This window comes from Lonchura striata, chromosome 14 (assembly GCF_050655825.1).
Source record: "Lonchura striata isolate lonStrDom1 chromosome 14, ASM5065582v1, whole genome shotgun sequence".
NCBI classification, from domain to species: Eukaryota; Metazoa; Chordata; class Aves; order Passeriformes; family Estrildidae; genus Lonchura; species Lonchura striata.
In genome coordinates this window covers 1,169,265-1,195,000 of record NC_140716.1, presented here as the reverse complement: position 1 = coordinate 1,195,000, position 25,736 = coordinate 1,169,265, and the positions used below count along the sequence as shown (strand labels likewise).

Below are 25,736 nucleotides of genomic sequence, written 5' to 3'. Positions count from 1 at the left end.
TGGATGTCCCCCAGGAGCTGTGATGGCTCTGGAGCTCTGTGCCTGTGCAGCTCCCATCACTCTTCAGCTGGGGTCTCCCAAAACCCACTGGGTCTGCACCCGGAGGAGTTTTTGGGTGCCACAAGCCCAGGCTGGGGGTGGGGGGTGGTGGTGGTCCTGTGGGATGTTCCAGTAGGGCAAATGGGATGGCTGAGCTCTCCTGCAGGGGCCACGGTGCCCAGCTGGCAGTGGGATGAACTGGGACTCCTCTCGGGGGGCTGTTTTAGGAGGTTTCTGAGCAGTCTGGGGTTTTCTGTGCGTTTCACCTCTCGTTTTACCTTTTCCAGCTCCAGCTGAGTCCTCCATTGGGGAGATCTTTGAATTGCAGAATTCAAGGATTCCTGGAGCCATTGCTGTGTGCAAAGCATCCGCCCCCCTCTTTCATTCATGGTTTCACTGTTTGCAGGACACTTTTCTTCCCGCTGGAGCCGCCCGAGCCTGTCCTTACCCATGATTAAATCTTTCAGTTTCTCTTCCAGAGCCAACTCTCATGCCTGAAAACTTTAAAAAGAAAGACGTGGTTGAAATTTTGTCCCACAAAAAGGCCTACAACACATGTAAGTGAAGTGCACGGTGGAGGAACCCCCAAAAGGGGCCCACAGGTGGGATGTAGAGAGCTGGAAAGGTAAAGGGAAGGAACAGGAGCTCGATCCCATGAGCCCAGCTCAGCTGGGATGGATGTTCCTGCAGCCCAGAGCTGCCCCAGAGTGCGTGCAGCCCCGGGCAGGGGCAAGGAGGGAACTTTGGGGAAGGATGGAGATGGGATGTGCCTCGTGGTCCTGGGGAGGGCAGAGCCCGCAGAGAAGGGGGGCAGTGGAGGGGCGGTGCTGCCTCTCCAGGATGTGTTTCTGGGGGGCTGCAGGAGCAGAGCCGCCCGTGGGGTGCCCACGCAGCCCCCGCAGGGTCCCAGGGAGGGGAGAGCCCTCCCTGTCCCGGGGCTGTGCCTGCACAAGCCCCACGCCGTGGGGAGGTGGATGTGCCCGTGTGCCCCAGCACTGCCACACCCCGGGGTCCCCCCTTCCCCCGGGTGACAGCGACGTGCCTCCCCAGCCATCCTGATCGCCCACCTGAAGCTGTCGCACGTGGAGCTGCGGCAGATCCTGATGACGATGGAGACGGATCGCCTGGAGCCGTCCCACATCAAGCAGCTGCTGCTCTACGCCCCGGACGGGGAGGAGGTGCAGCGCTTCCAGAGCTTCAAGGAGAACCCCGGCAAGCTGAGCGAGCCCGACCAGTTCGTGCTGCAGGTGCCGGGGCAGGGCTCTGGGAGAGGGGCTGTGTGCAGGACACTCACCCCTGGGTGAAGCTGTGTGCAGGACACTCACCCCTGGGTGAAGCTGTGTGTGCAGGACACTCACCCCTGGGTGAAGCTGTGTGTGCAGGACACTCACCCCTGGGGCTGTGTGTGCAGGACACTCACCCCTGGGTGAAGCTGTGTGCAGGACACTCACCCCTGGGTGAAGCTGTGTGTGCAGGACACTCACCCCTGGGGCTGTGTGTGCAGGACACTCACCCCTGGGTGAAGCTGTGTGTGCAGGACACTCACCCCTGGAGCTGTGTGTGCAGGACACTCACCCCTGGGGCTGTGTGTGCAGGACACTCACCTCTGGGTGAAGCTGTGTGCAGGACACACACACCTGGGGCTGTGTGTGCAGGACACTCACCCCTGGGTGAAGCTGTGTGTGCAGGACACTCACCCCTGGGGCTGTGTGTGCAGGACACTCACCCCTGGGTGAAGCTGTGTGCAGGACACTCACCCCTGGGGCTGTGTGTGCAGGACACTCACCCCTGGGTGAAACTGTGTGTGTGCAGGACACTCACCCCTGGGTGAAGCTGTGTGTGCAGGACACTCACCCCTGGGGCTGTGTGTGCAGGACACTCACCTCTGGGTGAAGCTGTGTGTGCAGGACACTCACCCCTGGGTGAAGCTGTGTGCAGGACACTCACACCTGGGCTGTGTGTGCAGGACACTCACCCCTGGGTGAAGCTGGCAGCACTGGCACCGTGGCACTGGTGCCCAGCTGATGCCTGAGGGATGTGGCAGCTCCCAGGGGCTGTCCAGAGCTGTGGAGCCACCACCAGGCTGTGGCTGTCCTCGCTCCCTGGTGACGGTGCCTTTGCCCAGCTCGGGTTTATTTTCCAGTGAGGATGTCACCCGTGGGTGCTGCTGTGGAAGCGCCCATCCCGTGGTGGCACAGCAGCCCAGCCCGTGCAGGAGGGGCTGTGCCTCTGGGAGGTGACCCTGCCCTCCCTGTGCCCAGATGCTCTCGGTGCCCGAGTACAAGATCCGCCTGCGCAGCCTGCACTTCAAGAGCACCCTGCAGGAGAAGACCGAGGAGATCAAAGCCAGCTATGAGTGCATCTGCAAGGCTTCCCTGGAGCTGAAAGGCAGCAAGAAGCTGGCAAAGATCCTGGAGGTCAGAGCGCTCCCTGCTCCTGGTGGTGGTCACCCCTGGCCCTCAGCAGTGCCCAGGAGCAGCTCCAGCCCCGTGCCTGTGCCCCACATTTGGGCAGCATTGCAGGCTGTGCACCCCCACACTGCCTGTCCCCCTGAGAGGCGTTTTTTGGGTCCTGGGATGGGCTGTGCCTGGCAGAGAGAACAAATTCCACCACAGGTCCTCCCTGAGCCTCCTCAGATGAGCTGTCCCCACTTGCTGTTAATTCATTTTTAAAAAAGCAGCTGGGACAAATGAGGTGGCTGTGTGCTCAGAGGCGTTTGCAGATGGGTGATGAACTCCTCATAGCTCCTGGCCAGAGAGCTCCCACCAGTTCCTGAAGTCCATGGGGGCGATGCTTGCTGCACACTTGTGGGTGGGGAGCAGGAATTCGGTCCCAGGAGCTGGGAGGACACAGGGGCAGGAGGTCCCACCCCTCATTCTCTCCTCTCTGCAGTTCGTGCTGGCCATGGGAAACTACCTGAACAACGGGCAGCCCAAGACCAGCAAAACAACGGGCTTTAAAATCAACTTCCTGACCGAGGTGAGGGGAGCCAGGCTGGCTCCTGGGGCAGGGCACCGAGCTGGGAGCTCCCCGTGCCCAGCAAAGCCCAGGGGCAGGAGGGCTCCAGGGGCTGCCTGGATCCACAGGGGCACCTCAGAGAGGCTCTGCTGGGGCTCTGGTGCCTCTGCTGGGAGTCCTGCCCACCTCGGGCTGCCCAGGGTGGGTTGGGTGGGACAATTCCTCACCCCACAGGGGCTGCAGTGGCACTGTCGCCATTGGGCATGAAATGAGTGCACAGGAGCTTGGTGAGTTCAAAGGAGAAAAAGAGAGAGTTCTATTCCAACATCTGGTATTTATACAACTCCAGAGGTGACCGTGGATTGGAGGATGGAATTACCACCTCTCCAACCACACTGGCCAAACCAACAGTCTATCAATTCTTCTCACAAAGAAGAATGCAAAACAATCATTATTTACATGAGCAGTGCGTGAGAACTCCAGTAGAAATATGCAAACAGATCAGAAGGATGAAGAATTTTTACGAGAACCTTAAAACTTTTCAAAGAACTATAAAAGAAAAATAACACTTTTAAAAATCAGGGCAACATGGGGCTCCTGAGGGGTGGGGACAGGGGGACAGCCCTGCCCTGCAGGGGGGCACTGCCACAGCACTAATTTGGGCACAGAGATGTGCAAACACGAAATGTGCAGTTTAACCATTACCCACGTGGGGCTGAGCCCCGCTCCCTCTGCACGGGTTCCTCACTCGTTCTGCTTTGCTGCAGCTGAACACGACCAAGACTGTCGATGGGAAATCCACCTTCCTGCACATTCTTGCCAAATCCCTCAGCCAACACTTCCCAGAGCTCCTGGGCTTTGCCAAGGACCTCCCGACGGTGCCGCTCGCTGCCAAAGGTAAAGGAGCAGCAGCAAGCCCCGTGTGGGCCTGCACTGCCTCTGGGCTCAGGCAGGAGCTGCACAGCCGTGGCAGGAGCAGGATGGGAGCCAGAGCAGGGCAGGAATGGTCCTGAGCAGGAGGAGAGCCTTAGGCAGGGAGAGCTCGGTGACAGGGAGGTGCCACCCACCCCACGCTGCCGCCGTGGCAGTGCCTGGCCGAGGCTCTGCCCCTGCCCTGCTGCTCCCTCCTGCCCTGGAACGCTGATCCCCGAGTTCAGAGGCATCTCAGAAGTGCCAGGGGATGTGCCCAGCCTCCCTCCAGGTGTGCAGGTGCTGCTGCAGGTGCCAGCACGGCGCTGCCACGGTCACCTGTGCTGCAGAACCTCGGGGAGGGCTCCCACTGCAGTCCCACCTTGAACAAGGAGCCTCCAGCCCGGTTTTCTGCAAGGAAGGGCAGCCTGGAGAACTCGTGCTGGAGTTGTTCTCCACGCCCTGGAGCTGTCTGGGGGTGTCACAAGAGGCTGGGCAGGTGACACAGGAGCAGGGCAGTGCCCGTCCCTGTGCTGGCACTGCAGGGAACGGGCTGGGGAAGGGGCTGGAGCTCCAGGAGGGACTGGGGGATCTGGGAAGGGGCTGGAGAGTTCCTGAGGGAGCTGGGAAGGGAATGGAGAGTTCCTGAGGGAGCTGAGAAGGGGCTGGAGAGTTCCTGAGGAGCTGGGGAGGGAATGGAGAGTTCCTGAGGAGCTGGGAAGGGAATGGAGAGTTCCTGAGGAGCTGGGGAGGGGCTCAGCCTGGAGCAAAGGGGGACAGCCTCCTGGCACAGCTCCTGCCAGGAGGGGACAGCCGGGGGGATTTGGGATCTGATCCCAGGGAACAGGGACAGGAGGAGAGGGAACGGCCTCAGGCTGGGCCAGGGGAGCTCAGGGTGGGATTTTAGGGAAAATTCATTCCTGGAAACGCTGCCCAACCCTGGCACGGCTGCCCAGGGCAGGGGTGGAGTCCCCATCCCTGGGGGGATTTAAAAGCTGTGTGGATGTGGCACCTGGGGACAGGGCTTGGGTCAGTGATGGCTCGGGCAGTGCTGGGGAAACACTTGGGCTGCTCGACCTTAGAGGCTTTCCCAGCCTAAATGATGCCAGGATTCTGTGATTTTAAAGGATGCATTGAATCTCCACAAAGCTGGAGCTGCATTCCCCTTGCACACCATCCCCTGGTGTTTGTGAGCAATTCCCTTGGGAATTAGTGCCACAGTGGATCAATAAGGGAGCAAACTCCAGCCTGGAGCTGTGCATTTCCACTGGCTGCACCTGGAGCTTTCCCAGCTGGAGTTTCTCTCTGGCCAAACTCAAATAACCCTTCCATCACTGGAGGCTCCCGGCTGCCCAAACTCCTGCCACTGCGTCCCCCTGGTCTTGGTGTCCTGTGTCCCTCCTGTCCCCTCCCGGCACCTGAGTGTCCCTCACCAGGACCTGGGCGCTCCTTGGCGTGTTTTGTCCCTCCTGGCTCCTCTAGCTGTGGGCACCAGGAGCTCCTGCTCTGGCTGCCCACCCTGCCCGGCCAGCAGGGCACTGCAGATGGACAGACAGACAGACAGACAGGCTGACAGCCCCAGCCTGGTGCCCCGGCCCTGCTGACCCCGCTGTGCCCCCGCAGTGAACCAGAGGACGCTGACAGCCGAGCTGAAGGACCTGCACAGCACGGTGGGGGACATCCAGAAGGCGTGCCACAGCATGCCAGCCTCCGCCGAGGACAGGTTCGCCGTGGTCATGAGCGTATCCTTCCCTGAGAGGGGCCAGCCTGGCACCGAGTGCCCTCCCCTGGGACCTGCCGCTGCCCGGGGCTCCCTGCCAGCCCTGCCAGGGCTGTGGCACTGCTGGGGAGCTGCCCCCGCTCCCAGCCAGGGTGGGCAGCAGGTCTGGCGGTGCCCCTGTGTGGCACAGCCCCAGGGAACGTGCTGGCACTTCTGGCCTTGGCACCCGCTGAGCCTGCCAGCACCTCCACGCGTGCCTGTGCAGCAGCTCCCTGCTGCCAGCTGGGCTGGAACCCGGCCATTTGATAAGAGATTGATAAGGCCTTTGATAAGAGCTTGATAAGAGCTTGATAAGGGGTTGGGATCCCTGGCAGAGGAGCAGCTCGTTGGTCCTTAAGCCAATTCCTGCAGTCCTTCCTGGAGAGTGCCCAGCCTGCCATGCGCTCCCTGGACGACCTGCAGCACAGGGCCATGGAGGAGTTCAGCAAGGTGCTGTCCTTCTTCGGGGAAGACTCAAAAATGACAACTTCTGAAGCCTTCTTTGGCATTTTTGCAGAGTTCATGAGCAAGTTTGAGGTGAGTTGAAGCCTTCTGAGGCAGCCAGGTGTCTCCCGTGGGTGTCAGTGAGGTGTGTTATTTGTGTGTCAGTGGGATGGGCTTTTGTGAGCAGCTGAACCTGAGTTAGAGAAAACTTTTCTAAAGCTGATAAGGTGCAATTTTTCTAACATACAGATCAGCTGCCAGGGTGGGACACAGAGGGAGGCCCCGGGGGAGAGTGATGTGCTTGTTCATGCAGTCCTGGAATGGTTTGGGTTGGAAGGGACCTTAAAGGTCACCCCATGTTCCACCCCTGCCCTGGGCAGGGACATTTCCACCGTCCCAGGCTGCTCCAAGCCCCATCCAGCCTGGCCTTGGGCACTGCCAGGGATCCGGGGGCAGCCCCAGCTGCTCTGGGCACCCTGTGCCAGTGCCCTGCACTTCTGCTGCCGCAGCAGCCGCCCTCAGCGCTGCCCTTCCTGTCCCACAGCGGGCTCTCGGTGACGTGCAGGTGGGCGAGAGCCAGCGCAGCCCCAGGATGAGCTCCCCCCTCGCCTGGTGACGGCCTGCAGCCCCCGGGGTGCAGCAATCCATTGCCAACGAAGTGCAATTTGCTCCTGTCCAGTCGGGTTGTAAATACGCCGCTGCCGCCTGCTACCACCCGGCGGAGTCACGGAGGAGGGGTCGGGCAGGTGGGCACTGAGAAGGCACCGCAGGTGACAGAGGGTGACAGAGGGTGACAGAGGGTGACACGAAGATAAACCCTGCACCGGTCCTGCCAGAGCTTCCTTAGCACCCTCCACTTCCAGGGGTTTCGCGTCCATCCGGTAAAATCCCACTGGCACACATTTCCCAAAGACTGCAACGGGCCCCAGCAGCTGCTGGAGACCCTCCCCACAGCCCCACGCCCCCTCCAGAGCAGCTCCTCCTGCAGCCTCCGCTCAAGGCACAACCACCGGTGCATTACTGATGGGACACCTCATCGCCCTCGAGTCTCCGGGTTTTGGGATTTTTTTAAACCCTGCTGTAGAAAGTGAAGTATATTTTCACAAGTGTTCTCCGTTTATACAGCTTTAAGTGCCAGGTAGTGGGTAGCCTTGTGTTCCCAGAGGTCCAGGACAGGGCCACGCTCCTCTTTCCCTTTTGGATGTTGCACACTGCATTCCGTTGATTTTTTCTTTTCCTTTTTTTTTTTTTTTTTTTTAAAGCATATCCAATATTTAAACCACCAGAGGTTCTTTTGAAACTGTCCTGACAGAAGATGCTGTACATAGATTTTGCTACGTGTTGTAACTTTCTGAAATAGTTAGAACTCCAATCCCTTTGGTATTTTTTATGTGAATATTTTCCAAGAGCCAGAACTTCTGGTGATATGATTTGATAACGGGACGATGTATATTCACAGTTCAGTCTCTACCCGATGCCTATGTGCTATTCCTAAAATAAAGCTACTGCCTCCTGCCTCCCGACTGCACAGACCTCTGTCCCCCGTGCAGAAGTGCTGCTGGTGCTGGTGGGAGGGATTCTGCACTTGTTAGTCCTGGCCCCGACACCTGCAGGGTCTCACCTGGCTGGGCTGGGGCCGGTGTGGAGAAGGACGTTCCTGCACCACAGCACCCAGGCTGGAGGGATCAAAACGAGCAGCAAATTCTTAAAATACTATGGATTTTTAACTCCAGCCTTCAGAAGAAAACATTTGGTGAACTGTATGAACCAGTGAATTGTTTCCCTCTGAGAAAGAATCTTGGCCGAGGCTGAGTTCGTGTCCTGGGGCGATTTATCTGCCGCGGCACTCGGAGCAGGGGCCGGGAGCGGCTCCTGTCAGGTGCTGTGGCTCAGCTGGTCCCGGCAGCTCCCCGAGGCCGGAGCGGCTCCTGCAGAGCCGCCCGCGTTGTCCCCGGCGGGCAGCTCCTCCCGAGGCTCTGAGACCACGGCATCGATCCCCGGGATGCGCCGCAGGCGGCGGAGAGCTGGACCCGGTGACCTCCAAGGGTCCCGAGCATCCCGAGCCACCCTGAAATTCCGTTTGAAGTGCTCCAGCTCCTCCTGCCCCGCAGGGACCGGCCCAGCGCGGCGGGCACGGCTGCAGCGCCCGGGCCGAGCCCATAAAGCGGCAGGAAGGATGTCCCAGTGTCCCCGAGCCTGATTCCCCACGTCCCACGCCGCGCCCACGCCGTTCCCTGCACGTTCCCCTTCTCCTGGAAACTTGGTTTTGCAGACACGAGGCAATTCCTGCCCAGAGCCGGCACCTTTGAGCCTCACGCAGAATTCCTGCGTCAGCCCTGAGCACGGGATCATCCCCCCAGGAAAGCCGGTCCTTGGAAAAGAAATAACAACCTAAAAGAGCAGGGCAGGGAGCGCAGCCCCGGCTGCTCCTGCCCCACGGGTGCCACTCTGACACACCAGGGTCGGTGTCCCTGGAAATCCCAGCTCGCGTTCCAAAGCTCAGGTGATTCAGGCGTTTCTCTCTTCTGTGCAAGAAGAAGAGGGGGAAAGCCCTCCGAGAGGAACCGGGCAGCCTGAGCACAGTCAGGGGGATCACAGCTGGACACGTTTGCACCAGGCACCTCCAAGGCAAAGTGGAACCACCTGGGAACCTCCCTCTAAATACCTCGATTGTGGCTGGGGGGGGGGGGTCACGGTCTGTAATTGCTCTCCAGGTGCCGTGGAAGATGCCAAAGGGACAAAGAAGGATCTCAGCTTCAGGCTGGAAGGGCTGTAAGTCGGGGGAAAAAGGGGCATAGATGGGGAGGCAGCACAAGACACCTGCAGCACCTTTAGGATCCAACTTTAGGAAAATTGGGGGTTTCCAAATCATAGCAGATCAAATGAACACATCTCCAATTGCAAACAATGAGGTAAAACACAGACACTGTTTTTGCATGGAATCATCAAGTTTGCACTGGAAGGGACTTGGGAGATCATCCACCCCTAACCCCTTCCACCATCCCAGGCTGCTGCAAGCCCTGTCCAACCTGGCCTTGGGCATTTCCAGGGATGGAGCAGCCACAGCTTCTCCTGTGCCAGGGCCTCCCCACCCTCCCAGGGAAGAATTTATTCCCAACACCTCAGCTAACCCTGCCCCTGGCAGGTTAAAACACCCCCTTAGCAGGTTGCCCACAGTGAAATCCCTGCTGCTGACTTCAAGGCTGGGCATGGATTAGGCTTGTGAGGGCACAGTGCCCAATCTCCATCTGCCCTCCAGGCTCGTGGGTCCCCTGCCCAGCAAGGGCTCCTCAGTGGTGCTGCTGGGGATTTGGGTGCCCAATTCCAGGGATTTATGAGCTGCTCCTTCCACGGGCGCTGTGCTGCGAGGTCCCTCCTCAGTGTCACTCTGCGTGTTTTGGCCCTAACGGTTTGTCAGGGATTTCGGGCAGGTGATGCTCAAGACAAACCTCCAGCCCGCTGCCAGAGCGGGACTCGGTTCTGGGATGAACCTGCAGCCTCGGCAGCGTGTTACAAACGGCAGGCCACGGATGGATCCTGCGCTCTGCGAGGCTCGGGCACAAACCAGAGACAGGGCTGGCTCTCAGCTCCTCCCTGTGCCACGGGCTGTCAGCTCCAGAGGACATCAGCCCTGATTTTTTATTGTTCTGTGTCCCTCGCGTAGCCGCACAGATTGCTTAAGAGAATGGCACTCCGTGGAGTTTGACCCGGGAGCCCTGATAGTGAAAATAATGCACTTCTCACCAGAGCCACGGGAGACCAAAAGAGTAACTTCGGTCAATTAGTTTAACTTTGACTATAAATATTCCTTCTCATTCCTTGTGACCCTGTTAACAGCTCCGCTGGCAAACCCCGATTCTCTGGCAATATTTAAGCTGCCTGTCAGTTGGCAGAGCCCTGCTGGTGCCCGGCGCGGGGAGCAGAATAAGACCCGGCTGAGCGCAGTAAGTTCCCTTTCGGCTTCTACCTCGAGTCGGGAGCTCCGTCGGGTTCGGGGCTGTGGCGCTGAGCCCCGGCGGGCCGTGGTGGCCGGAGGAGGAGGATGGAGCTGGGGATGCTGTGAACCCCCCGAGGAGGCTTTTGGGGCGCTGCGCTCCGGGTTCCTCCGGAGCCACGTGGGCTGCGCCCCGGCGCTGCTGATACACGGCCGGCTGCGGCGGCTTCATTCCCATGCCACGGATGTTCCTTCCTCACAATCTCTGGCGAGGAAAGCGCCGCCGCCTGTGCCAGGCACCGGGGGACAGCGGGCTGTGAGCTGAATTCACAAAACGGGCAAAATTTCCACTGGGCAGAGGCGGGGTCTGGGAATCCGCGGCGCTTTCCTGCCCCGGGAGGAGCCGGAGCGGCACCTGCGGCCGTCCGGGAACGTCCCGGAGGGCATCTGCCCTTCCTCCCTGTGCTGCGGGGCTGTGCCCCTGCCTCCGGAGGGACAAACGGACACGGCTGTGCCCCTGTCCCGCACCTCCGGAGGGACAGACGGACACGGCTGTGCCCCTGTCCCGCACCTCCGGAGGGACAGACGGACACGGCTGTGCCCCTGTCCCGCACCTCTCGAGGGACAGACAGACACAGCCCTGTCCCTCCCGGGGGCCGAGCCCCGCTGCCCCCGCGCTGTGACCCGAGGTGGACTCGGGTGATCCCTGTGGGTCCCTCCCAGCTCGGGAGGCTCCCCGATCCCGAGAACCCCCATCCCGAGGCTCCCCGATCCCGAGGCTCCCCTGAGGTCCTGCAGCCCTGCTCCACGGCTCCTCAGGGGGAAGGTGTCCCGGGCTGGAAGGAACCAGCGGTGCCAGGGGGAAGCTGGAGGTGTGGGGTTAGCAGCGTCCCAGGCTGACATACCAAACGCTGTTTTTCCTTTCCTAGTTAGAGGTTAAGCGTGCCAGTAAAAACTCGGCAGCAGCCAAGACACATCGGCCCTTAAAGAGGTAAGACAGCAGCGGTCTGGTCACCAGCGCCCTGCGTCCCTGCCAGGCAGGAGCTCACGAGGGATCCAGGGGCTCACGAAGCATGGGAAAGGCTCTGCCGAGGTGCTGAGCGTCCCCAGCCCCAGCCTGGTGCTGGGACAGTGCCCTCGGCCCGATCATGGCTCTCTACCAGCTCTGGCAGCCGTGCTGGAGGCTGCAGAGTCAGGCCGCAGCTCCAGCTGTGGGACAGGGGTGCCGGGATGGTTCCTGCCACTGGGAACTCCTTATTTATTGCCGACCTTTGGAAATGGATGAGCCCAGCGGTGCTGCAGGACACGAGGCGGGCCTTGCCCTCCTCAGCCTCCAGCACCTCCATCCTCCAGCTCCTCCTCTGCTGCTCTCCTGCCTCAGCCACCCGGGCAGCCCCGCGGTGCCACCGGGCAGGAGCGTGGCCGGTCAGGCTCTGGGCGAGTCCTGAGGCCACGGGTGAGCTGGGGGCAGGTCCAGCTCAGCCCCCCACCCGCGGAGGTGCTGTGGAACCCGCGGGGCAGGAGGCTGCCCCGGCCCGGCTTTGCTGCCCCCGGCTCAGAGGAAGAACTTGTCCGACCGCCTGCGGTCCGAGTCCGTGCCGGCTGTCCCGGCACCCCGCCACACCTCCTGCAGCCTTTGGGCACCCCGCCACACCTCCTGCAGCCTTTGGGCAGGGGGCAGCCTATAAGTGTCCCCCGCAAGTGCAGGAGAGGCCAGAGGAGCCGCCGGACGCGCAGGAGGGACCGGCAGGTGCCCGGCGGTGACACCGGGGCTGCCCGGCTGGTGACTGCTCCTCCCGGGGGAGCCTCTCCTCGCTAGCAGGGTAAGAGGAACGACCCCAAACCTGCTCTCTGTGGGACTGACTGCGGCCACTGCTGAGCCAGGGACTGCCCGGGTGGCCTCGGCCACCTCTCGCCTCCTGTCCTGCTCTCAAAATGGGCCCGAGCTGAGGGAAGGAGGAAATGGGGAGGAACTTCCCATTAATTCATCACCCGACCGACCTCCCTGCCTGGACTTCATCCTTCTTCCCTTCTGCCAAGGGGCAGCACCACGGGATGCTCTGGGGAGCCCTTCCAGGGATGCCACAGTGATGCCACACTTCACCATCAGGGTTTCTGGAGAAGAAAATGGGTTTTTGTATTCCTTGGTGACATTGCCAGTTCCTGACAAGGATCAGGGGACAATTCCCTGGCTCAGGAGGAGACCCACGTGCTCTGCACAGGGCTCGAGCTCTCGCTGTGGCAAAGGAGGAGAATGCCAGCGCTGTCAGGACTCTCCAGGTGCCACCACATTCTGCTGGCTTGTGAGGGACACGTTTCTGGCAGCAGCTCCTCACTGGGGCCAGTCCCGCAGTGCTGCCTCGCTGTGCCCCTCCGGCTGTAACCCCCAGCTCTGCTCCTTCCCTCTGCCTCTTCCAGCTGTTTGCACCTTCTCTCTAAGCCCCCATTTCTCACCAGTCAGAAACCCACACGAGAGATCCCCCAGCGCAGCTGGCCAGCCCCTGGCAGCATCTCACGGCAGCGAGGGAGTCGTGGGTGGGGGCAAATGGCAGAGCCAGGAGCTGCCCCAGAGCTCTGGCAGCAGCAGCACCTGAGCTCCCCAAAGCCCAGTGCCCACCTGCCCAGGCTTCCCCTGCCATTCACCGTCCTCCCACAGGTGCATGCAGCAGGACACGGGAGTGGCCAGGAAGCCATGGAGCCCAGCGGCGTCCCCCCGGCCTCTGTGAGCCCCTCGTGGGACGTGTTCCCCCAGCAGACGCTGGAGCCCGTGGACATCGCTGTGCTCGTGCTCTATTTCCTCTTCGTGCTCGCCGTGGGGCTCTGGGTGAGCAGAACTTCCAACGCCTCCTGTGGGCCCCGTGGAGCTGGGGAACGGGGCAGGAACGGGGCAGGAACGGGGCAGGAACGGGGCTGCTTTTCACTGCACTCAGCTGAACGAGGAGCGGGGAGTTCACAGGTCCTTGTCCTCTCCTCAGCCTGGGAAGTGTCCTCACTGTCCCTGGGGAGTGCCAAGGTTTTGAGAACCCTTGTGAGGAAGAGGCTGTCTGAGTACAAACTATTGCTAACAATGATGTTTTGTTCATCCAGGAAGGAATTGCTGTCCTATAAATCACCTGTGCTTGTCCACAGGGCTCCTGACAGCAGATTCCTTGAATTATCAACAATTTCTATATATAATTAAGGCAGAAGGACATCCTTTGGCGTGGCTTTTGTGACAGCCTGGCTGTGGGGAGGCAGAGAGGAGCAGCTGCTCCCCTTGGTGTGGTGCACAGCTCCCAGAGTATTGCAGGGGTCATCTCTGGGGACGGGGAGCCACGAGCCACACGTGCAGTGCCCAGCATTCCTCCTGAGAGCTCCTGATGCCCAGAACCCTGCAGTCCTTGCCCAGAACCCTGCAGTCCTTGCCCAGAACTCTGCAGTCCTTGCCCAGAACATCTTGCCTTCCTTTCTGGAGTGATCGAGCTTGCTGGTTGCACAAAACATTCCACCAGGGCACCGAGGAGATGGAGCCCTGCCTGTGGCTCAGGGCACATCCCCTGGCCCCAGGACTTCCAGCAGCAAGTGTCGCTCAGGAAATCCCTCTGCTGGAGCCGGTGGCAGCTCGGGGGCTCTGCCGGGCAGTGCCCGGGTGGAGCCTGAGCCGTGCCCCTCTGTGTGCCCGCAGTCCATGTGGAAGACGCAGCGCAGCACCGTCAAGGGCTATTTCCTCGCCGGGGGACAGATGGTCTGGTGGCCTGTGAGTACCCCTGTGCCCCCTGCTCGCAGCCTGAGCTGCACCAACGCCTCTGCTGGGGCACTGCCCGCTTCCCCAGACAGGAAGAAACGACCCAAAGTTGCGCTTTGCCACTTTCCTGTTGGCTTTTCCCCGGATTTGGGAGTGTGGGGCGAGGCCCAGCCCAGTGCCTCACAAAACCCGGCTGCTTCTGGAGATTTCCAGAACTCCCTGGGGCTCCCAGCACGGACACAGCTTTGTGCTGAGCCTGTGCTGGCTGGGCTGGTCCCTCAGCAGGTGCTGATGCCACAGCCTGACATTTCTACCTGCTCCCCTCACCTTCTCTGCTCACCCATACATTGGATGCTTTGGAAGCAGGATGGTCCCAAACACGCCCACAAATTGGCAGCGAATGCTGAAAGAAGCTGGAGAGAGGTGCCAAGGCTACTGAAGCTGTAGGGAAAAGGAGGAGGTGGCAGAGGCTGACAAGGATTCCATCCTCTGCAGCCGGCAGTGGGAACAGCTTCCCTGCGCTCCCTGTGCCGGGCCGGAGCTCACTTCTCCCTTTCCCCAGGTGGGTGCATCCCTGTTTGCCAGCAACGTGGGCAGCGGGCACTTCATCGGCCTGGCAGGCTCGGGAGCTGCCTCGGGCATTGCGGCCACAGCCTACGAGTGGAACGTGAGTGGGCGCGGGCAGCTGGAGCCCTCCCTGCCCTCCCTGCCCTGCGGGACAGCGGGGCAGGACCGGTCCCCGGCTGCGGGGACACCTGCCCAGCCCAGCGCAGCCCGGAGCCCGCTCTGACCTCCCCTCCCCGCTCCCTTCCCTCCAGGGGATGTTCTGTGTCCTGGTGCTGGCCTGGCTCTTCCTGCCCATCTACATCGCCTCGGGGGTAGGTGCGGGCTGGGTGTGCCCGGGCTGGCGATGGATGGGCTCCCTCCGCTGCTGCCCTGGCCAGCCTGGGGTGGCAGAGCCGCTGGCAGGGGGCTCAGGCTGCCCCCAGCCCCTGGCACCGAGCAGAGTCCCCCCATGTCCCGAGGATGGGGATGGAGACCCTCGGAGGGTGCAGAGCCCCGCGCCAGCATGGCAGCAGAGCCCAACGCCAGCCCGGGGCAGCCCCGGGGCTCTCCTGCTCCTGCCCCGCTCCAAACACCCCCACAGCCCCTGGGCAGCCCCTGGCACCGCTGGGAGTGCCCCAGGGGCTGTGCCACCTTCCCTCGCTCCGTGTCCCTCCCTAGGTTACAACCATGCCCGAGTATTTGCAGAGACGTTTCGGAGGCAAAAGGATTCAGATATTCCTGGCCATTCTCTACTTGTTCATCTACATCTTCACCAAAATATCTGTAAGTAGAAAACAAAAAAAGGAAACGGATTGGTTTGAACTCACTTTGGAAATGTGTGCTGAGCAGTGAGGCTGAGAAACGCAAGGAGTGGCTCTGCCTGGATGAGCAGAGACGGGTCTGTGATCAAAACACCGAGGAAGAGAGACTCTGTTTTTTGAGAACCTGCACAAAAAAAGGAGCAGCTTCTCTTTTTTTGCTCAGTTAGCACCTGAATGCTAACAGGAGGAGGGAAAGCTGTGCCGGTGTCCTGGGCAATAGTCCGTGGCAGGGTGGGGCTGTGAGGGGGGATGTGGTGGTTGTCCGATTTTGCACCCCGGGCAGCTCCCCCAGTTTGTCCCCTTGGCACATTTTTTGCCTGAGCAGACACCAGGCGCTGTTGTGGCAGGACGGAGGAGCTGGGACAGGGAGAGGGGAGAATCTTCATTCCTTTGTTGCAGCGGTTTGAATCAATAACTGAGGGGAGCCTTGCACAACAGCTCGGTGGCTGTTCATTAACCGCCGGCCAGGGCACCGATCCGTGCATCCCTGCCGGGCATTTTCCTGTCCCAGGGGGGACACGGTGTCCGACCCTGCCTCCGAACCTCCCAGGACTTCTGACAAGGCTGGAGCACACCGGGAACGGCTTCCCAGTGCCGAGGGCGGGGTCGGGTGGGATACTGGGAATTCTGCTGGGGGAGATGCGAGGCACAGAGCAGCTGGGGCTGCCCCGGATCCCTGGCGTGTGACTCTGCTGTCCCTGCAGCGTGTGACTGTCCCTGCAGCGTGTGACTGTCCCTGCTGTGTCTGCAGTGTGTGACTGTCCCTGCAGCGTGTGACTGTCCCCACAGCATGTGACTGTCCCCACAGTGTGTGACTGTCCCCACAGCATGTGACTGTCCCTGCAGTGTGTGACTGTGCTGTCCCTGCAGTGTGTGACTGTCTCTGCAATGTGTGACTGTCTCTGCAATGTGTGACTGTCCCTGCAGTGTGTGACTGACTGTCCCCACAGTGTGTGGCTGTCCCCACAGCATGTGGCTGTCCCCGCAGTGTGTGACTCTGCTGTCCCTGCTGTCCCCGCAGCGTGTGGCTGTCCCTCTGTCCTGCAGGTGGACATGTACGCCGGGGCGCTGTTCATCCAGCAGGCCTTGCACTGGGACCTGTACATCGCCGTGGCCGGGCTGCTGGCCATCACTGCCGTGTACACCGTGTCCGGTGGGTGCTGGGGACACACTGACCCTGACCAGTGCTGACCTGACCCTGACCAGCGCTGACCTGACCCTGACCAGTACTGACCAGCACTGACCTGACCCTGACCTGCACTGACCTGACCCTGACCAGTACTGACCTGCACTGACCTGACCCTGACCAGAACTGACCTGACCCTGACCAGAACTGACCAGCGCTGACCTGACCCTGACCAGAACTGACCAGCGCTGACCTGACCCTGACCAGAACTGACCAGCGCTGACCTGACCCTGACCAGCGCTGACCTGACCCTGACCAGCACTGACCTGACCCTGACCAGAACTGACCTGACCCTGACCAGTGCTGACCTGACCCTGACCAGTACTGACCAGCACTGACCTGACCCTGACCAGAACTGACCTGACCCTGACCAGTGCTGACCTGACCCTGACCAGTACTGACCTGCACTGACCTGACCCTGACCAGAACTGACCTGCACTGACCTGACCCTGACCAGCACTGACCTGCACTGACCTGACCCTGACCAGAACTGACCTGACCCTGACCAGAGCTGACCTGACCCTGACCAGAACTGACCTGATCCTGCACTGACCAGCACTGACCTGACCAGTGGTTACCAGCACTGACCTGACCAGTGGTTACCAGCACTGACCAGTGGTTACCAGCACTGACCAGCACTGACCAGACCAGTGGTTACCAGCACTGACCTGCCGCTGACCTTCCCCAGCCCCTGCCCCCTGCCCTGCCCAGTCTGAGACATTCTGCTGTCCCAGGCCAGGCTGGGCAGGGCTTGGGGCACCCTGGGACACTGGAGGGTGTCGCTGCCTTGGCAGGGGTGGCACTGGGTGGGCTTTGAGGCCCCTTCCCACCCAAACCACCCTGGGACTCCAGGTTCGTGCCATGCCATGCCATGCCATGCCCTGTGTCCTGCCCGCAGCAGCGGGGCTGTGCTGTGTGTGTGGGTGCTGGGGTGGGGAGGCAATTGAAAACTCACATTTTCAGAAGGAATTGCCAGGTGAGGGTGAGTGAAGCCTCCTCAGAGGCGGCCCCAGGTGGGTGCAGGCTCTGCCCCAAGGAGCAGCCCTGCCGAGGCATTCTCAGGGCACACTTCCACCCCCCCGGGGTCCCGGAGGGGTGAGGGATTTGCACCACAATGAGCCGTGTAATGCGGAAAGACTCCAGGCTTGGATGCCCTTTCAGGGCTTAGGAGTGGCCAAATGGAAAAGAGCCACTCAGAAATCCCAGACAAATAAAGGTTACTCCTTTCCCACTGCCCACCCCCAGTGATGTAAATCACAACCCCCTTTTTTTCCCCTCCTTTTTTTCCTCCTCCTTTTTCAGCTTGGGCTTTGTCTTAGAGCTTTTCCATGGATTTCCTGCAGAACTACTTCTGCTTTTGGCTCATAGTGACAAAATAGTGACTCGTGATGACTCAAATCCTCAGAAATTCCAAAGTGTCATTGGCCAAGGTTGCCCCCAGCATGGGCAGAACCCCCCAGCCGGGCTCAGGGCAGGAACTTGTGCGAAGTGTGAAGTGCTGTGGCAGGGCAAGCCCAGCTCATGCCAGTTTGTGCCCCTCTGCTCTCCAGGTGGCCTGGCAGCCGTGATCTACACTGATGCCCTGCAGACCCTCATCATGCTCATCGGGGCCGTGTCCCTCATGGTCTTCAGTGAGTGTTCTCCTGGCGTTTGTCACTCACACTGCGACAGGAGCCTCATCAGGCTGCAGATTAGGGAGGAATCCTTCCCTGGGAGGGTGGGCAGGCCTGGCACAGGGTGCCCAGAGCAGCTGGGGCTGCCCCTGGATCCCTGGCAGTGCCCCAGGACAGGGCTTGGAGCAGCCTGGGATGGTGGGAGGTGTCCCTGCCATGGCAGGGGTGGCACTGGGTGGGCTTTAAGAGCCATCCCCACCCAGAGCATGCCAGGATTCTGTGATTCCGTAGGAGAGGCAGCTCCTGCTCCAGCCAGCAGTGAGAACCTTCCCCAGCCCGTGGTGGGAATCGAGAGTTCTGGGTTTTAAGGAATGCTTGTGGAGCATCACCCACAGCGACCCAGAGGCTGCAATCAGAGTCCTGACCTGGGGGATGCAGTAACAGCTTCTCATGACCCATTCCAGGTTTTATTGAAGTTGGTGGCCTTGAAGGTTTACAGGCAAAATACTTTGGTGCCATTCCCAGCATCCGCAAGGAGAACAGCAGCTGTGGCCTGCCCAGGGAAGATGCTTTCCACATTTTCCGAGACCCCGTGGACTCTGACCTGCCCTGGCCAGGAGTCCTGGTGGGAATGACCATCCCATCCCTGTGGTACTGGTGCACAGATCAGGTGGGTCCCTGCTCCTTCCTGCAGCTGGGCCAATCCCATTGCAAACCTGGGGGTTGCCACCTCACCCAGACTGATTTCCTGAGGGGTATCATCAGTAAAATCTTATTTTACCATCATCAAAATCAGATGGTTAAGTCCTAAAGGAGGAAATCTTGATATGCACAAGTAAACATTAGTAATCACCTCCATGGAAAAGGGGTAAGAATGTGTTTGTGTGTTAATCCCGGTGTGTGAAGAATCTTTTATTTGTTTGTTTGCTTTTTAACGTGATCCTTTCGTTCCTTGTGAACCACCTGTGAATTTCTTCTCTCACCTTTCCCAGGCTGTGGCTCCCATCCCTCCCAGTGACTGAAGCCCTGAAACACCTCCTGCTGCTCCAGCTGTGCTTTCTTGCTCCCTTATTTAACTCTGCCCGTTTCAGCTCTGTCCTGCTCCTTGGCCAGGCTCCTCCACAGGGTCAGGGAAGTGCCCAGAGCAGGAAGAGTGGAAAATCCTGGGCACGGGTAGGTGAGGGCCAGGCCCTGCAGCCCAGTGTCCTGCCAGGCTCGGCTGGAGCGGCACAAAGCAGTGCCTGCGTTTCTGGAAGGAGCCAGGATGCGAAGCGGGGGCTCCAGAGGCTCCAAAGCTCTGTGATCACCCTCTGAGACCGCAGATTCAGCGGAGATCAAAGTCAGGCTGGTCCATCCCAGCCAGCTCCTGCTGCTGGCAGCCAACCAAAGCCATTCCTTCATTCCTAGGTCATTGTTCAGAGGGCCCTCGCTGCCAAAAACCTCTCCCACGCCAAAGGAGGCTCCTTGATGACCTCCTACTTGAAGATTTTGCCCCTCTTTATGATGGTAATGCCAGGCATGATCAGCCGGGTTCTCTTCCCAGGTAAGTGCCAGGGAGAGATCTCTTCCCTCCCTCTGGCTGTGCCACCTGCACGGGGCTGGAGAAGCCTTTCCTCGATGGCTCCAGTGGTTCCAAGGCACCAAATGCCTGACACATTAAGAAATTTTCTTCCAGTGAGGAGCTGGAGGAGGCAGGTGCTGCCAGAGCAGCCCAGCCATGCCCGTGCTGAGCCAGCCCGGTGGCACTGGCTGGAAGCCCCCTGAGCTCTGCAGTGTTTCCCCTAGAAAGCAGTTCACAACGTTCAGCAGAGGAATTGTTCAGAGGCACTGCTGTCCTGTGCCTGGGAATGCTGCCTCCCACTCCCCACTGCTTGTTTCAGATCTGGTGGCTTGTGCAGACCCGGAAATTTGCCAGAAAATCTGTGGGAACCCCTCTGGCTGCTCTGATATTGCGTATCCCAAGCTGGTGCTGGAGCTCCTGCCTGTAGGTAAGGGCCTGGGGATGGTTCTGGCACTGCTGGGGTTGGCACGTGGCAGCCACAGGCGTCTGGGAGGGAAGTTCAGAGACACAAACAGCCTGGCACTGTCATTTATTGGGGTTTGTGTGTGATGAACCTATCAGTGACATTTTAAATTGGAGCTAAAACCACTTTTAAAAGTCTGTTCTGGCCCACGGAAGACCTTGAGGTCACCCTGCAGTGGAGCCATAGAGGGCTCCTCAGGGTGGCTCTGCCTCTCCTTGTTCCAGGACTCAGGGGCCTGATGATGTCCGTGATGATTGCAGCCCTCATGTCCTCCCTGACTTCCATCTTCAACAGTTCCAGCACCATTTTCACCATGGACCTCTGGAAACACTTCCGTCCTCGCTGCTCCGAGTGGGAGCTGATGATCGTGGGCAGGTGGGATGGGCTGGAGCAGAGCCTGGGCGCCAACCCCAGCTGGGCACAGCTGCCGAGGTGACCCCACCCTGCCCGCAGAGGAGGCTCCAGGGCTGTGGGGCACCTCGGTCACAATCTCACCCCGAGCAGCAGGAGAAGCAGAGCCTGAGCCCACAGCAGGGGCCCCTTGGTGTCCGCAGGGTCTTTGTGCTGCTGCTGACCGTGGTGTCCATCCTGTGGATCCCCCTGGTGCAGGCTGGCCAGGGCGGGCAGCTCTTCATCTACATCCAGTCCATCAGCTCCTACCTGCAGCCGCCCGTGGCCGTGGTCTTCATCCTGGGCTGCTTCTGGAGGAGAGCCAACGAGAAGGTAGCGGCCGGGCCGGGAGCCGCCCTGCGGCCCGCCGGGCGCTGCTCCAGCCCAGAGCCCCTCCTGCCCTCCCCAGGGTGCCTTCTGGGGGCTGCTGCTGGGGCTGCTGCTGGGCGCCGCGCGCCTGGCGCTGGACTTCGGCTACCCCGAGCCGCGCTGCGGCGAGCCCGACGCCCGGCCCGGCCTGCTCAAGCACCTGCACTACCTCTACTTCTCCATGGTGCTGGGAGCCGCCACCGCCCTCGCCGTGCTCGTGGTCAGCGTGGCCACCGAGCCGCCGGCCCCCGAAATGGTGCGTTCGCCCCCCACCCTGCTGCCCCAGCCCCAAACGCCTGCCAGGGTGTCCCGGGGAGAAAGGAGCTGCAGGAGCGACCCCGTTCACTCCTGGTTTCTGCTCACACCTGGAGAGTGAGCCCTGCTCTGCTCTGTTTCTGATCTGGGGTCTGTAAATCCCACCCTGCAGGCTGGGCAGCTGTAGATTCTACCAGGAGCTGCTGTTAAGTTCAAGCGCGTGTGTTTCATCCATGACAGATTAGCCTTTTCCCCTCTATTTTCCAAGAAATTCCAGCTGCTGGGGCATCTCTTACTAACTGAGCGAGGAAACATTTTTCCTCTCAGAAAAGAGAAAGCCAGTAGAGCAGGTTTGTGCCAGTCTGACTGTTTTCAGTTGGTGTCTCAGCAGGAAGGCACTGGGAGCACAGAGCAGGGGCAGGCGGCCTCGGGGCTCGCACAGCAGCACATCCTCTTGCTTCAGGCCAGGACTAACCCTGAAATCAGAAATGCCCACAAGGGAGGAGTGTGATCAGTCCAGGGCTCACCTGCCCTCCCTGTAGCAGCTTTTCCCCATCTCCAACCTGAATTTCTCCAGCTTTATGTGGTGCCCATCCCTCTCTATCCACACCGCCATGGAGAACATCCCTCTATAATGAGTCTTTTAGATATTTGAAGGAAAAAACCCCTATTTCCCACCTGTTGCCTCTTCTCTCAGCACCCCTATTTCAAGCCAGCCCTCTCTGGCCACAACTTCTGCTCATTTTGCCCCTCCCCGACCTGCTGTGTCAGTCTGTGCCCAGGGAACGAGCTGTCCCCTCAGTGCAGACCTTCCAGGCTCATTTTTGGGAGGTGGGGGAGCCCCAGGGGAGGAGGGAGGATTGCGGCCGGGCCGGCAGTTCCTGACAGCATCCCGGGGCCGCAGGTGAGCCGGCTCACCTGGTTCACCCGCGGGGACGCCCCGGCCCGGCAGGAGCCCGCAGGCAGCGCCGGCCCGGCCCCGCTGCAGCTGGAGCTGAGCCCCGGCGCCGAGAGCAGCCCCGACGGCAGCACAGGTCAGTGTGGGGACCCCAAAGGTCAGGGTGGGGACCCCAAAGGTCAGGGTGGGGATTCCCCCCAAAGGTCAGTGCTGGGGATCCCCCCAAAGGTCAGTGCTGGGGATTCCCCCCAAAGGTCAGTGCTGGGGATCCCCCCAAAGGTCAGGGTGGGGACCCCAAAGGTCAGGGTGGGGACCCCCCAAAGGTCAGGGTGGGGATTCCCCCCAAAGGTCAGTGTGGGGACCCCAAAGGTCAGGGTGGGGACCCCCCAAAGGTCATAGCTGGGGACCTCCGCCCCTCAGCCCCTCCCTGCTGGACAGTGAGCCCCAAAGTCCATCCTGGGGAGTTCTGGAGCTTCAGGGAGTGTGGAAAAGATCACCAAGAACAGAGAAATCTGCTGAGCGGGGAGGGACCCCCATGGATCATCCAGCCCAGCCCCTGCATCCCAACAACCCCACCCTGGGCATCCCTGCAGCTCTGGCAGCCTCTGTGCCCATCCCCTGGGGAGCCTGGGCAGTGCCAGCACCCTCTGGGGAAGAACCTTTCCCAAAATCCAGCCTGGTCCTCCCTGGCCAGCTCCAGCCGTGCCCTGGGTGCTGTCCCTGTCCCAGGGCAGAGATGGGAGCTGCCCTCGGAGGAGCTGCAGGGCTCAGTGAGGTCTGACCTCCATCTCCTCTTGGCCAGGGGCAAAAAGGCTTTACCTGACATTTTACCTAAGCAGGAGTTCAGTTTTGCAGCTCTCGATGGTGTTACAAAACCTTGAAACTAAGGTGGATGGGATAGAGAGCCATGGCCACTGTCCCGTGGCTGGGCCGTGGCACCTCTGCCAGAGCTGGCTGGAAAAGGGAGGGTGCAGGCAAACACAGCAATGTTGATGAAATTCCCTTTCTGTTTTCCAGCGGTGCTCTCTGCTCAGCTCTAGCAGCAGGGAGAACCAGAGCCCTGGGCCGAGCTCTTGGCACATCAGTGAAGGAGAACTTGCATTTTTTCAGGCTTGTGCTCGTTGGTACTGGGCACGGCCACGCGCAGAGCTGCCCGTGCCATGGCTGGCATCCCTTGTTTTTGCCAGGCTCAGGCCCCTGTTTATGTAAGGTGCCAGCTTTTGCTGCGTGTCCCTTTGATGTGGGGTTTGTTGGGAGTTAATGAGTTATCAGGCAGCTCTCCTGCTGCTGGGAAGTCTCACAGGTGTTGGACACCAGCGTTGCCTTCCCAGCGTCTCGTGTGTGTGTCCCAAGGTGCTGGGAAGGCCCAGCTTAGAGATGTGGCAGCATGGCCAGGAGCAGCACTTCATGAGGGGCACCAAGCAGCCACAGCTCGCTTTTTAGGCTTTTAGGGTTTTTAGGTTTTTAGGGTTTTTTGGTTTTTTGTTACCGTGGCTGCTGGGAGAGCAGAACCTGAGCTCAGAGATGCAGGGAGGATGGTGCTGGTGCAGATGCTGGTGGAGTGCCAGCCCATGGTGCATTTCTGCAGCAAACTCTGCATGGTGCAGGGTGTTCATTGCAGCCCATGGTGCATTTCTGCAGCAAACTCTGCATGGTGCAGGGTGTTCATTGCAGCCCATGGGTGTTTCTGCAGCAAACTGCTGTGCAGTGCAGGGTGTTCACGGGTGCATTTCTGCAGCAAACCCTGCACAGAGCAGGGTGTTCATAGGTGCATTTCTGCAGCAAATCCTGCACAGTGCAGGGTGTTCACAGGTGTGTTTCTGCAGCAAACTCCTGCACACAGCAAGGTGTTCACTGCAGCCCATGGGTGTTTCTGCAGCAAACCCTGCATGGTGCAGGGTGTTCACTGCAGCCCATGGGTGTTTCTGCAGCAAACCCTGCACAGGCCAGCGTGTTCACAGGTGTTTCTGCAGCAAACCCTGCACGGTGTAGGGTGTTCCCGGGTGCATTTCTGCAGCAAATCCTGCACAGTGCAGGGTGTTCATTGCAGCCCATGGGTGTTTCTGCAGCAAACCCTGCATGGTGCAGGGTGTTCACAGGTGTTTCTGCAGCAAGCCCTGCACAGGGCAGCGTGTTCCCGGGTGCATTTCTGCCGCAAGCCCTGCACAGGGCAGCGTGTTCCCGGGTGCATTTCTGCAGCAAGCCCTGCACAGGGCAGCGTGTTCCCGGGTGCATTTCTGCAGCAAGCCCTGCACAGGGCACGAGGCCGCCCTGGCCGGGCTCAGCCCCGTCTCTGCCCCCAGGTGCCGGGGGGAGCTGGAAGCTGCTGAGCACCGTGCTGTGGCTCTGCGGGATGGAGCGCAGGCAGGAGGGGCCCGAGGGCCTGCCCAGAGCCGAGCCCGCGGGGTCCCTGGAGGAGGAGCCGCTGCCCAAACGCGTCCTCGACGCCAACCTGCTCCTGTGCGTGTGCGCCGGGCTCTTCCTCTGGGCCTACTTCGCATAGCCAGGGGCTGCCAGGCCGCACTGCACCACCTAACCCTAACTGGTGTAAATATTAATCGTTAGCAGAGGGCTCACCTCATCCCTAATGCTTTCTAAATGTTATTTCTTTATTTAAGACGTTTTAAAGACGTAATATTTTCCTTATTTCTAATGGGGGCCTGGCTGTGCCCGGGGCCGAGCGCTTGGCACTGGCACCGTCAGATCCCACCTGGCACCAACCAGCTGAGGAAGGTTGGTTTGGTTATTTTAAGTATTTAATTTTGCTCTTTGGCCTTAGAGCACTGCCTGGAATTCAGGAAGCCTGGACTCTCTTCCTGTTTATGCCTCTATAGCCAGCTACGGCCACTTGGGTTCCCTCTGCTTCAGCTCCTCTGGCCCTGAGGGACAAGAGTGACACCTCGAGTGCCCAGAGCAGAGCCAGGGCTGTTGTCTGGGCTCTGCTGTGCCTCTGTGCCTGTTCAGCTCCTTCCCCGTGTGCAGTGAGTGCTGCTGGGCCTGCCTGGGACCAGACACTGCAATGGCAACGCCAGCACCCAGCGTGGAAACTGCCCCACAGCTGCTGTGGGGCACCTGAAGGAGCTGAACCAGCCAAACCCTCCAGCTGTGCCAGGGCAGAGGTGCCCAGAGGCAGCCCCTCATGGCCTGGGCACCCACAGCCCTTCTGGGAGTGCCTCGGCAGAGAACCCCGGGCTGGGACCATCAGGCTGGGACCATTGCTGATCCTGAGCTGGGACCATCCCTGACCCAGAGCTGGGACCATCCCTGATCCTGGGCTGGGACCATCACTGATCCTGAGCTGGGACCATCCCTGACCCAGAGCTGGGAACATCCCTGACCCCAGGCTGGGACCATCCCTGATCCTGGGCTGGGACCATCCCTGACCACGAGCTGGGACCATCCCTGATCCCGAGCTGGGACCATCCCTGATCCCGGGCTGGGACCATCCCTGATCCTGAGCTGGGACCATCCCTGACCCCGGGCTGGGACCATCACTGATCCTGAGCTGGGACCATCCCTGATCCTGGGCTGGGACCATCCCTGATCCTGGGCTGGGACCATCCCTGACCCAGAGCTGGGAACATCCCTGACCCCAGGCTGGGACCATCGCTGGCCCTGGGCCCCGTGCAGCTGCAGAGAAATATTAAAGAGTGAGAGCTGGTCCCTGTCTGCCTGGAGTCTGTGGGGTTGGGGGGCTACCAAGACCTCTGGGCCCCACGGCCAGGTTGGAGGAGGCTCCTCCTGGAGCCCCCCACCTGCCCTGGCTCCCTGCAGAGCCTGCTCCCCTCCCCAGGCTGCTGGGGCACCCAGAATTCATTAAACACTGCAGGGTGGGAGCAAAGCTCACCCCCAGCGCTGCATGTGCAG

At 60.4% G+C, this 25,736-nt stretch overlaps 2 protein-coding genes across 8 annotated transcripts in view; both read left to right on the top strand.

The window, feature by feature from the left end:
* Positions 1-7,625, top strand: part of GRID2IP (Grid2 interacting protein) — a 37,444-nt gene extending 29,819 nt beyond the window's left edge. For 4 of the 7 annotated variants that reach the window (XM_085591983.1, XM_085591986.1, XM_085591985.1 and 1 more), the window contains 8 exons: positions 507-596; positions 1,090-1,286; positions 2,301-2,456; positions 2,932-3,018; positions 3,765-3,894; positions 5,530-5,648; positions 6,038-6,202; positions 6,654-7,625. In XM_085591983.1, the coding sequence (XP_085448109.1) occupies positions 507-596; positions 1,090-1,286; positions 2,301-2,456; positions 2,932-3,018; positions 3,765-3,894; positions 5,530-5,648; positions 6,038-6,202; positions 6,654-6,725 (1,016 nt within the window). In that variant the 3' untranslated portion in view covers positions 6,726-7,625. The remainder of the gene's footprint in view (positions 1-506; positions 597-1,089; positions 1,287-2,300; positions 2,457-2,931; positions 3,019-3,764; positions 3,895-5,529; positions 5,649-6,037; positions 6,203-6,653) is intronic. The other 3 variants (XM_085591982.1, XM_085591987.1, XM_085591988.1) reach the window with 1 other exon arrangement.
* A 1,200-nt stretch (positions 7,626-8,825) lies between these two features.
* SLC5A11 (solute carrier family 5 member 11) lies at positions 8,826-25,529 on the top strand. Its single transcript, XM_085592022.1, has 18 exons — positions 8,826-8,881; positions 9,947-10,053; positions 10,973-11,034; positions 12,700-12,867; positions 13,708-13,779; positions 14,330-14,434; positions 14,586-14,645; positions 14,992-15,096; positions 16,182-16,287; positions 17,871-17,951; positions 18,398-18,603; positions 19,341-19,476; positions 19,814-19,921; positions 20,182-20,332; positions 20,512-20,680; positions 20,757-20,972; positions 21,876-22,005; positions 24,173-25,529. Exons 4-18 carry the CDS (start codon positions 12,736-12,738, stop codon positions 24,370-24,372), a joined length of 1,977 nt encoding a protein of 658 aa, XP_085448148.1. The 5' UTR covers positions 8,826-8,881; positions 9,947-10,053; positions 10,973-11,034; positions 12,700-12,735; the 3' UTR covers positions 24,373-25,529.
* The last annotated feature ends 207 nt before the right edge of the window (positions 25,530-25,736 follow it).